The sequence below is a fragment of the Phasianus colchicus genome, chromosome 1 (assembly GCF_987193195.1).
Source record: "Phasianus colchicus chromosome 1, bPhaCol1.hap1.1, whole genome shotgun sequence".
In the NCBI taxonomy this organism is placed as follows: Eukaryota; Metazoa; Chordata; class Aves; order Galliformes; family Phasianidae; genus Phasianus; species Phasianus colchicus.
Window position 1 is genome coordinate 175520565 of NC_143436.1, and position 12741 is coordinate 175533305.

At 35.8% G+C, this 12741-nt stretch overlaps 1 protein-coding gene across 5 annotated transcripts in view; it reads right to left on the reverse strand.

Annotated features, from left to right (window-relative positions):
- Nucleotides 1-896: 896 nt before the first annotated feature.
- PDS5B (PDS5 cohesin associated factor B) overlaps nucleotides 897-12741 on the reverse strand; it is a 105845-nt gene continuing 94000 nt past the window's right edge. For 3 of the 5 annotated variants that reach the window (XM_031615809.2, XM_031615806.2, XM_031615808.2), the window contains 4 exons: nucleotides 9288-9730; nucleotides 9093-9194; nucleotides 6561-6702; nucleotides 3829-5958 (listed from right to left, as the gene is read on the reverse strand). In XM_031615809.2, the coding sequence (XP_031471669.1) occupies nucleotides 5923-5958; nucleotides 6561-6702; nucleotides 9093-9194; nucleotides 9288-9730 (723 nt within the window). In that variant the 3' untranslated portion in view covers nucleotides 3829-5922. Of the gene's footprint in view, nucleotides 1660-3828; nucleotides 5959-6560; nucleotides 6703-9092; nucleotides 9195-9287; nucleotides 9731-12741 lie in introns of those variants that run through there. The other 2 variants (XM_031615807.2, XM_031615810.2) reach the window with 2 other exon arrangements.

A 12741-nucleotide genomic window follows, 5' to 3' on the forward strand; every position in this document is an offset into this window, starting at 1 on the left:
GCGGAACACCATTACTGATTATTGCTATCTGCAGCTGAAGTGTTTACAGGTGCACTATTAGGCAGCTCTTAGAGTTCCTGTTTCTAAACTGCTTGTCTTGACCCATCTTACTTTTCAGTGCTGCATTCAGATGGATGATATGTTACCTTACATTTGTATCTATAGAGGTTAGAATCCCTTCTGTTCATAATTATTCTACTTCTTTTACAATTGAAATTTGGTCTCTAGTAGCTATCAGCCCCACTTTCCACTACTTGGGCACTAGCCTCAATTCTTTTACGTGTGTTTCAGCATTGCAACCTCTTCCTCCAAACCAAAGAAAGCAACATATCCCCTGTTATTTATTTATTTTTTTTTAAGAGAGCAGAACTGTTAAACAAACAAACAAAAAATCCAACACAACAAAAATAAAAAAACCCACTAACTTCCTTTCCCTCATGTAGGATTTTATTTTGAATAAAAGACTCCTACCACTGCTCACCTAATGTGATGGGAAAGTAGCTACTCAGTATCATCTGCTGATTCCCTACCCTTCACTCATCTCTGTGCCAAATTAATAACTCATTTCTAACATCCTATTTTTCATTCGGCACACCTCCACTCACCATTGTTTTTCATTCACCTATGTCACATAGAATATAGCAGCAGATAAACAGAAGGTAAACAGAACAACCATCATTCTCCCAGCTCTTACTTTCTGAAGTAACGTTTAGAGAAGGACAACAGCAACTGCCTTTCCAGGAAAATACAAAGGCGGTTTTCAGTACCTTTCAGTACATGGTAGGCTGAAGGCTCCAGAGAAATGTTGGGGTACATCAGATTCATGTAATATATTATTACATCTGTAGATATGGCTATAAAAAAATAAAACTCACTATTTAAAATTAACACCTTGATTTTTTTTTTTTTATTAAGCATGGATTAAAAACTCTTCTCTTCTTCAAAATATCTTTAGTTTACAAGAATTGTGCTGAATATAAATGCACTACAGGAAGCACAGAAACCTGTAAGCTTGAAATATATGTCAAATATAAAAAAAAAACAACCAAAGCTGCTCCCATCAGAGTACTTCAATTGTCATGACTTTAGGAGAAAGCAGTATGGCATTCTCTCTTTTCGATGTTTTAAAGAAAAGGTTCTTAGTGGAAGAATGTTTCATACTAACACATTCCTTCGTGTTATAACAGAAATTACTACTAATAAGACTGTTACCAAGTTCACCTTTTCAATGTCTTGTAATCTGAGCGATTGTCTCCTATCCAAAGAAAATAAAAATTCAAGAACACTAAGTCTTCCAGAACCTTAACAAAATCTTTAACCTTCAGTTCTCTGGATCTGTTCAGAAATAAGTAACAAAGTTGTGACATGCAAACAGTTTGTTTATTTCCAATAAAATTACTGCTGAGTAAGCAGGAAATGTATTCAATAATACTGCTTTGATTTTCAAAATACCATGTTCTTTTGTATCCATGTATGCGAGGCATCAGAAGCACAGCTAGGCAAATAAATCACTGCATGAGACATTAGCCATCCTCCAAAGAATCTATGTTAAAATTAATTCCAAACTTATCACATGAGTACTGAAATACCCATCTGCAGGACTGGAAACGAGCACGTGAGAGGCCTTCTTTCCTTCATACGTAGATATGATGCTGCTATCTGTAAAGAATACACATTATCATTACAGAAATGAATGTGCTGCTGAAAACCAGACCATGTCTGTAGTGAGGCACATGAAAAAAATGCAAGTATGAAACTTTTAGTTACTCCATACAGCGCTGTATGATATTTATTTTACGTTTATCCTGCCAATACAAACATAATGGCACTTGGCAAACTCTGTGCAGAGGTCGGATCTTTTAGACAGCAGAATTTCAAGAAGTTCAAAGCAAATTGTTTATTCTTCACCCCAGTATTTCTATTCCCCATTACCAACAACTGGCTCTTAATTATTTTCCACTAGCAACAGAGTTCCAGATGCTGTAACGTACACAACGAGGTGGGTGTCCTAAATATGTTGGCAAAACCTCTCAACACAGGAAGTTATTTATTAGTTATATATTAGAAGTCACTTCTGCCAGTATTCAGAAATTGCATCTAAATTAGTAAGCATCTTCTTGTGAAGGCAACATCCAACAAAGATGCAAAGACTGGAGTGCCAACCCATAAGCACAACAGGAAACAGAAATCCAGTCAGATTCTTCTGCTCCTCCTGCTGGAGGTCTGGACAAAAGATCTTGGTTAGGTAAATTTTGATCATTTTGGTCCCCATAATTGTAAAAGCAAAGAGCCATCAGTCTACAGCGGTATGGCCATCACGCGCTTGTCTTCATCACCTGTTTGTGGACATGCTGGCTTGTAAGCATGAAATACATCCAAATGTTTTTCTTTTAAAAATTCTTTATATAATACATACTGTACCTACCTTGATGAGGTAGAGATGTATCAATCTCTACAAAATACATATATATACTATTAAACAGATAGGTTTCTTTAAAAAATTCCATATATAAACTCCAACTTTTGTATACCTGGGGTACACGTCTTTAAAGATACAAGTATGCTCCCTTACCATCACATGTCCTGTATATAGAAGTGTTAGAACATTCAAACATATACATGTACTTATTTTTGCACAGGATAAAATAACCCCACAAACACAGGGATTTAAACTTGCGGGATGCAAGGCATACTGTATGCATTCATAAAAGTAGACTTTGATGACGTGACAAAACCTACACATGAGAAATATAATAGCAATACAATTGCACTCACACCTGTATATGAAGTGGGTTTTCTTGAGAACACCAAATGACAAATGCTATGTCAGAATGAAGTATTATTTAATCTTCAAGTCTAAATTTTCGCACGTTAGTCACAAATTGAACATATGCATATTCAGTGGAAGTGTCTTTAATATGAATGCTTTTTTGCAAATTCTGTTTTTGTTCACATAGATTGAAATGTCAAAACAGTAAACATGAAAATATTTGAAAAAGGGTTCAATTTTGCCAGAAAATAAAGTCAATTGGCAGAGTCAAATATAATTCATGTAGGAATCTAGAGTACCCTAGGTGGAAGAGGTGTATTTACACTACAACTTTCAAGCAATTTCATATATTTCCTTCCTATTAGTGGATTAGCTAGTGCTAAATATTAATAATCTGAGTTGGTAAAAAGTAAAAAACCCCATGCTTCTGAAATCATAGCAAATTATTCTTAAACACTAGTATCAAGATTACAGTCAGTTTGCTTTTTACATATGAACTACAGATCACAGAAAGTTTCCTGTTGCACTGCAGCATGAAAAAGAAATGTGACACAAACAAGTGTAATTTGCTGCAAAGTACAGCAAGATACTTCAGCAATCTCATAAACATTTCATACTGGAACTTGTATAGTGAGTTCAACTTGATCTTTTAATGTAATACAGTACATTTTATAAACTTAACATTATCATTGTAGAAGAGCATGCTAACTGAATGTTAGCAATTTATCTTTTATATATAATTATACTCTACTGTAGCTACTGTACGCAGATCTCAAAATGTTAGTACATAAAATATTCATTTTCTTTATGAGATGAGAATGAACTTAAAAGAGGCTTGAATATAAGAATGAAATATTTGCTGTGCCTATTTCTCAAGAAATAATGAATGACACATTATAACCCAAGAAATCAACATTTAAATTGCAAAACTATAGTTAAATTTACATTAAGCATTATGATCAGTAATGTGCATCAATATTTGATGAAGTTTAACCTAACCATGTTTATGCACATAAAGCCTCAAGAGTCTGCAGCAGTTTCAACATCAATTTTTCATATTTTTGTATAAAATGGACTCAAAGATACATCTTCCATAAACGTTTTCAGTGCAATTCTGTCAAAGAGGAAAATATAAAGCTAGCTTTCAATCATCTTATACCATAAAGGGAAAAAAAACCATAACAAAACAACCTGCATTTGCACTGCTGAATCCTAAGTAAGCCAGTTCAGTTGTGCCAACTATTTTGAAGTCAATTCAAACCAAACCTAATTGCCTTTTTAGGCTGCATTTCCCCCATACCAACAGGTGTAAATGTTGAACAGCTGAATATTGGGGTGGGGGGAGAGTAAAATTAAGCACAGGCAGAACGATCTAGTTTAAAAACACCTTTTTCCATCAGTAACAAAAAATACATAATGAAAAAAGTCTAAAGGTTTCTTTACTAGTGACATTCTAAGTTCACAAATCGGTAAATCCATGTTTCAGTATTATTATTCATCCCACAAATGTTTACAGGTCACCTTGCGATTATAATGTATTTCTTGATGGATTACATGAAAATGCTCCATTATTCAATGGGATAAATTTTCTTAAGTTAGAAATTGATTTTTTTCACATGTTGCCAACTGTAGGGAACCAGAGAGAGAACAGCACATGAAATTATAATACGTGCTTGGCAAAGCAAGGTATAATAACCTATACATTTTGGTTTTCAAAGACACAGTTTGTAAACTGTAAAACTGCATACAGGATGTTGACTTAAGAATTTTGTTTCAATTTCTTTTTTTTCTCCCTGGCTTGTACCTAAAAATACAAATACAACTTCTCTACTGTAGCATAAAATAAAAACGGAGCTTCATTCAAATCTTGAATACCTTGACTGCAATCACAAACAGCTTGACTGCAGTCATTCAACAAAAACGTAGCTCTTCATACCAAAAAAATTTGGCTCACAAAAAAAAGAAAAAAGTACAATAAACTCTCAACAGAAGGCTCTCTCATGAGGCAACCTACCATATACTACTGCTAGATACGAGTTTCCAAAAAAAACATTACATCCCATTTTCAGCACATTTTTCATAAACATGCAACTTCACTATAAAATACAAAACACTTGGCTCTCAAGAACAGCTTTATAAAGACACACTGCATCAATAAAATTTTCTTTGTGATTAACTTTACATTGTAATAAGAACTGTATTTTCACTAATGTTTATATATCAGATTTCATATTATAATGTAGTAATAATTTGCTCTTTGTGAACATCATGTTCAGAAGGAAATATCTATACACATTAACATACTAGACTATTAAAAACTCAGTTACAGAATTTTATTGATACAGTAGATTAATAAAAACTGATGGGGAAGATAAAATGGGTAGGGTTTCAGTACATTATTTAATAACACACTTTTAAAATTATAATATTTTAAATCTTTTTTGAATTTTTCAATGCCACTAGAAGTCCAGAAAAGTCTGGCATCAATACTGAGGTGTAAAACAAGTCAAACAACTTTCACAATTTGCATCTCTCGTGTTATTCTATCCAACATTGTTCAACTGTAGAAGAAAGTAATTTAGCACCTCTGATGGTAGGTAGGTGCCTACAGGTAAACACTAGGTCAGATTCACAAAGCAAACAAACATCATTGCATTTCTTCTCAACAAATAGTGGCAAAAGAAAGTAGCACTATTTGTTCAACTGATTTTTTTCACAGTTAAATGTCAACAAGAGTACAAATACGAACACTGACAGATATTGCTTGAGATCATTCTTAAATCAATAGATCCAATAAACAGTGGGGCACTGTCAGTTTAAAGCTGCAGATAAAAGCTATACAAGCACTTTAGAAGTCAGAAACATTAAAAAAACTATTTACAGTTTTCTTCTTTAGTTCATATGTCTACAAAGCCAGCGCACATTACACTTCACAAAAATCCACAGTTAATGATATCAAAGTGTGTGTGGCTAAAGCTTGTGACCTAGGGACTGCAAATGCAGGGGCAGTAAGAGTAAAATAGGTTTTGTCTTTTTTTTTTTTTTTTTTTAGCAACCCCATTTGTGCACTAACAGCTTTGTTCAGTCTCAAGCTTTATATTAAAAGCATTCTTCAAAGCTTTCACCTGGAAGGCTGACAACTACATGCTCACTCATCGCCTTTCCCTTTTGGAAGTTCTGCGACGCACCTGTTTGGGGAAAAAGTATTTTAAATATTTGTACAGAAATACTAAGTTCTGAAAAAATCAAGAATAAATATAGTCTATAATGGAAATGCATTTAGAAAATGCTTTCTCTCACAGTATTGCGTAAGTAACTGACTACAGTATTGTTCATCACTCCTTTTATCGTAAGTACAAGCCTTGATCAATGACAACATAATTTTATTTATGTTACCAACCCTGAATTCTTCAAATATTAAAAAAAAATAAGCTAGTTACATTACTCACTATTATAATCTAGCTGACAAGAAAAAATATGAATTACCTGGAAATTCCAATGAACCTGTGTGCAGATCAGACAGATAACAAAAGCTATGCAGAACAGTAAACTTATGACTCTTAAGAAAAACTGACATTTTCTGTCTGAGAAATGCAGATTCCCTATGAAATTACATTGCAGTGCTGCTACACAACACTGACATTTGACCACCACTACCTCATTCTTTTTAAAGAAGGAAGGTTAAGTTATGGGAACAGGAGAAGTCAGTCTTTGAACACATCAATACAAAGACAATCCTATGGACTCAAAAAAAACCAAAAAAACATGCAAAACAGAAGGCATTTCTTACATTGATTGTGGAAACTTCCTCTTCTTCCATTACTTCTTCCTGGGGAACATCATCACTGACAGGTGAACTACTCTGAAATACATCCATCTCTTCACTGGATTCATTCTCCTTACTAGCTGCTTGTTTGGAACGTCCCGCACGGCTAAAAATCAGAAGAAAAATAAAAATCAGTTTCATGCTATATGGGTCTGCAGATGCATCAGCTTTGCAAGAGAACTAACGTTCCTTTTGATAAGAACAGCAGCCTTAAGTTTTCAGTCTATGAAATATTTCTACCTTGTGTGCTTTTCTAGTTCATTTGTACAAAGAACAGTAGACATTAATAGGAATCTGAACAACAGCAATTGGAAACCAATTTCTTTCAGAATAAAATGCCAGGAATACAATGGTGAACAATGTCTTTCATCTACGGACAGTACAGGTATTGCTCTTCAGTACCAGACACAGCGCAAGGAAAGCTGAAACAACAGTAAATCAGGAAATGGTTTTAAGTTGAAGGAGGAAAGACTTAGTTTGGATACCAGGGGGAAGTTCTTTATTATGAGAGTGGTGAGGTGCTGGAACAGGCTGCCCAGGGAGGTTGTGTCCCTGGAGATATTCAAGGCCAGGTTAGATGGGGCCCTGGGCAGCCTGGACCAGAATTAAATGTGGAGGTTGGCGCCCCTGCCTATGGCCGGGGGGTTGGAGATTCATGATCCTTGAGGTCTCTTCCATCTGTGATCTGTGACTTATACACCACAGAATTTGAATAATTGCATGTATATTATTTTACAGACCTAGAAGAACCCACATACTGCTATTTATGAAGTTAACACTGTAGTAGACCTAAAGCTTCCAAACTAGCTCATACTAAGAGCTAGTGATAATCAGCAATAATAATACCCTAATCAGGATAATCAAGAACAATCAACAGTATCTTATATTTTGTTTGTTTGTTATTAGAGCTGAATCATAAGCCAAAAAAAACCAACTAACACCCAAAAAACCCTAACCATAAGCTGAAAATGAGAATCAGGCCCCCTTGTGCTCTCCCTGCCTAAAAACAAGAAAATGAAAACTGGATATGCATCTAAAACTAAAGGCTGCACTCATGTTACCATTTTGGTTTGTGTAGTTCGTGTAGTTTGAAATTAAATGACTACATTAAATGACTGATTCATGCCTTTTGCTACTCTTTGTTTTGGTCTGTGAAGTTGTCTTGATGCACCCGAGCTAGATGACTTCTTGGATGAAATTAAACTAGAAACTCCATTCCAGACAGACAATACACTTCAGTCCTCATTGGGGGTGATACAGGTTCAAAACAACTGTCCTCCAACAGCTTCAAACCATATATGAAGGGAATTTTCAGTCACAAGAACCATAGCTCAGAATAAAACAACCAAATTACACATAATTAAAGTACAGTGGGAGTTTCAGAACCAACCAAACAACATGGCAACCTCTGACAAATCAATAGCTTAATTGAGGCCTTCTAAGACTGACAGAAGCAACACAGTCAAAAAGGAAGCAGGAGAATTATTCACAGGCTACCTTCATCTTCTCACATATGGGTGAAGAGGCAGGAAAACAATACTGGAAAATTTTGCACTGTGAGTACAAAATGCCAGAACATGAAATAAGGTGCGAAATTGGAATTTCATGGAGGATACAAACTTGCTCAGGCAAGGATTTCAGGTGTAGAAAAAAAGAGACTGATGAGGACAGGCAAATCTGGAACCTGCTACAGGAGGATCAACAGAAGCCCAGAATCTAGAAAAACAATACTGGCAACAAAATAATAAAAAAAAGGCCAGAATGATGATGTGTTTAAGTAGCACCCTAAGGAATTTACTACCAGATTCTGGAAAAGTGTGTTTCAAATTTGTTCCATGTTCCAGTTATTATTTTCCTGTCCACTTGTACACCTCTGCTTTACATATACTACATGTACATTTAAAGAAAAGGCAGAGATACCAGTAGTTTTTACAGCAAGCATAAGAAAATGAAACTAGTCACAGTTTATTTTGTAGCTCAACACACCTTAGAATTTTCAAGAACTGTTCTCTGTAGACCATAAAACATTTTATTATACGTTACCTTAAAATAAGGAGGTCACAAATTAGAAAGTCAATGAAAATTAATTTAAGAAGAATCAGAATATATTTACTCTTCACCATATCATTTCACAGGAGTAACAATTTGATTCTCCCTCCCTGTCTAAAACAAACAGTTATGCTTTTTATTCCTTGCAGTCTTTATAAAGCCCTATCCTCAAGGTCCTCATGTGTTGTACTGACCTTTCTCCTAGAAGAGCAATGCTATATATACGCTACCTGAGCACATTAAATTTACTCATGGCCTATTTGCTCTAGTTTGAGATGCTCTAGGAGAAGTAGCTGGGGAAAACCTTTTAGAAATAGTAACAGCAATTCATTTTCATAACTGAAAGTTAAAGTACTCCGAAATATTTTCAGCAAATGATTGCTTGGGGGCACAGAGGAATATTTTAAATTTTACTAAACACAAATTCAGAAAATATTCACCACTTACACTTTTTTTTGCTGTGATGGTGGTGTTTTTGATGACCTTCCTCGTCTGTTCTGTGGCGTAGACTGTGCTGATTCAACTGTACTAGATTCAGATGGTTCTGCTCTGTTTTGAGGAAGACCCAAATTGCAAAGTATCAAATTATAACTGATGTCAAACAATAAAAAAAAAGATGCACTTACGAGAAGACAGACTTACCTCTGCTGTGCTCTTTTTGTCGACCTGTTTTGCCTGCCTTTTGGCTTTTGTTCAATGTTTTCAGTTTGCCTTTCTTCTTCCTCTTCCTCCTCCTCTACTGCTGCTGCTGACGTTTGTTTTTTTTTGCTCCTTTTTGATGACTTTGCTACTGGTTCTTCCTTTGGTGTTCCCCCATTATTTGGTTTGGGAGGGCGTCCTCTTCTCCCTTTCTTTGGCGGACTGTTCTGTTCATCCTCACTTTCTATTACATCTTCTTTTAGCCTTTTTTCCTCTTGCCATTGTGTTTCATCAGACTCTGAAACAACTGCAGGTCTCTTCCGTCCCCGCTGACTGCCTCTTAGCTTCTGCTCTTGTCCCAGTTTATTTAGGTCATCTATGCTTAGCTTCTCTTCTGAGTCTGTGATAGCTGGTTTCTTCCTTCCTCTAGGCTTCTCAAGCTCTGACTGAAAAGGTAAGATTAAATCTCAAATTAAAAAACTGAATTACTGCATTAAACTGGTACATGCACAGAAGCTGAAGAACTCTAATCCAACAAGACAAAGAGTCTCGAAGTTACATGAAATTCTACCAAGCATTTCTACAATGTCCATTTCTAAACCTTTGCACGAGTATAAAATAAATATATACACACACAATAATTGCCACAAAGAAAGATTATTTTAAAACATAAGCAATTAAATCACAGAAGTGTATAATGTCTTTCTCATTTGTTTCCTCAGTGGCAAACACAATTGGTTTGAATGTACATGACTGCAGTTTTGTCAATAGGAAAATATAAAGATAGGATGGATTTGAGGCTTGAACTCTGCTGTGAGTTGCAGGGTGCTTACGCCTGGTTTCCATGCTGGCAATGGCAGGGCACTAGATACAGGAGATGGTAAGCAACTTGGATTCATATTCAGAGAAGAAAGCACGGGAATTAGCAGTAGCTGCCAAAGAACTGCAACCACAACTGTACTGAGACTCAATATTTGCTCTGCTCAGCAAGACAAAATATTAAAAGAAAGGTAGGACCCATTCTGAATCATAAGCTTTCAAAACAAAAACTATTCCTTGACCCCTGCAGCTCTACCTCTACAAAGTTCATGGCTCTTCTGTGTAGAAACACTTCAACATGCAGCTAACAGGTTCAGAAGATTGGCCTCATCAACCCCCACCCCTGAATAAATGTGGGTAGATTTATACCTCTTCTTTTCATGAAAACCATGACCATTTCTTTTTAACCACAAAATGGTACAGATGTCCAAACATTTACTATATTTCACAGTTTCAAACCAATGTTTACTTCAAACTAAAATTATTGTATTTTAGCCTAAGTAAACACTCACTTATTAGCATTTGGTCCATTGGAGCTTAATCTATATTGATGATTATGCCACTTAAAACCAAACTATGTTATTTCCCCTCATATCACCCTTGTGCAGTAAAATAGAAGAGAGCACTCAAACACATCTCTGTCCACCTTAGCCATACCCTGGTCAAGAACAATAGAAAGAAAAGTCACAAGAGAAATGAAGAAAAGTAGTAACAAAAATTGAAGGACAAGGAATTACACTAGAAGAAAATAAATGTTTGAACAATGACGACATGTTAAGCCAGTTCATGATTTTAGTGATAAAACTTGATCTTATTATTGGCTGTTCTACTTGCTTTTGCAGTAATTGTGGACATCTGTCAGACTGCAGGATGCTTTCACCAGGTAAGTACAATTTTAGCTGAGTCTCAGAGTAAAGTTCCTCCCTCAGGTGTGAAAGTGTCCCACAGCCTTAGAACCCGTATACTGTTCTAAGTTGTAATCTGGACTAGTATCCTGAATAGAGACATCTTTAAAACCTGAACTTTCTGGTCCCCATTTAAAATTCTGCTTTGTGTTACAGTCTGCTCCCTAGAATCATAGAATTGTCAGGTTGGAAACAATGTGCAAGATCATCTCATCCAACCATCCTCCCATCACCATTGCTACCACAAGCACTAAACCATATCTCGTAGCTCCTCATCCAGATGCCTCTTGAACACTGCCAGGGTCGGCGACTCCACCACCTCCCTGGGCAGCCATTCCAGTGCCTGACCACTTCTGAGAGAAAAAGTTCTTCCTCATGTCCAACCTAAACCTCCTCTGGTACAAAACTTGCGGCCGTTTCCTCGGGTCCTGTTTGTTGCCTGGGAGAAGAGGCCAAAGGCCAAACCCCCTCCTCATCACAACCTCCCTTCAGGAGATTGCAGAGTGCAATGAAGTCTCCTCTGAGCCTCCTCTTCTCCAGACTAAACAATCCCAGCTCCCTCAGCCGCTCCTCATAAGACTTGTGCTCCAGATCCCTCACCAGTTTTGTTGCCCTTTTCTGGACCTCAATGTCTTTTTTGTAGTGAGGGGCCCAAAACTGAACACAGTACTCGAGGTGCAGCCTAGCTCCAAAGAAACAAAAATGAATTCTGAATCTATTACCTTAAGCAGTTTTATTACGTATTCAAAATTAGATATAAATGCCCTTAGGAGTACTTGAAATATTGAACTATATTGATTTTTCTCAGTTATCAATTCAACCCACAGCCACTCAACTACCGCATGTCAGACCCTTCAGATTTACAGCTGATGCAACATATCAAACCAAGCTGTTTAAGAAGTTGTTTATCCAAGGTTGAAGTTTTTTCTTCAACTATTATCTTGCTTTCCCTTACCTGAATTAAGCTGTTAAAATGGTCTTGTAATTAAAATAAATGAAGTTCTATGTAAGCATTAATGTATTAATTCACGTTATGCCACTTAGATTTCTGAGCATAGAGAATGTATGTGTATATATGGCAATACTGATCTGAAAAATTTAAAGCTGAAAGTCAAATGTAAGAAATAAAATTGCAAGGTTATATTATGAAATGTTATGCTTAAAGAGTTGTGTTTTTTTTTTGTTTTTGTTTTTGTTTTGTTTTGTTTTTATGTTTTGTTATGCTGTCTGTTTGTTTCACCTACAAAATACTACAGCATAGGATGGTTATCTGCACTTCGAGACAAGTAAAAGTTCAAGATAGAAAGCTACTGACAAGTAAAACTATGCTCCATGCAACTCAAATGTGACAAACTGACCTAACAGGAGAACAGAGGGTCCAAAAAACCAAAGTAGCAGTGACATCAGATATAGCATATCCTTAATACATTCTAGACCATCAAGTTTTAATAGATTTGATCTCATTCATAATGTGTCATGCATAACTTAAATTACTACAATTATGACAGCCAAAAGTTATTAAGAAACAAAAAAATAGTTTACTAATGATATATGAGTTTCTTTTTATTCAAACTATTGATAGAACTATAACTTTCTTCATTCTTTCCTGCATTCTGATATAATGTGTAAATGTTGCTTGAGACTGAATATCCAGCCTGTTAATACTTGCAGTAAACATATTAAAATCCTAAATCTTAGTGGGAGTCCAAATCAGTTCCTCTGCTCTCATTAGG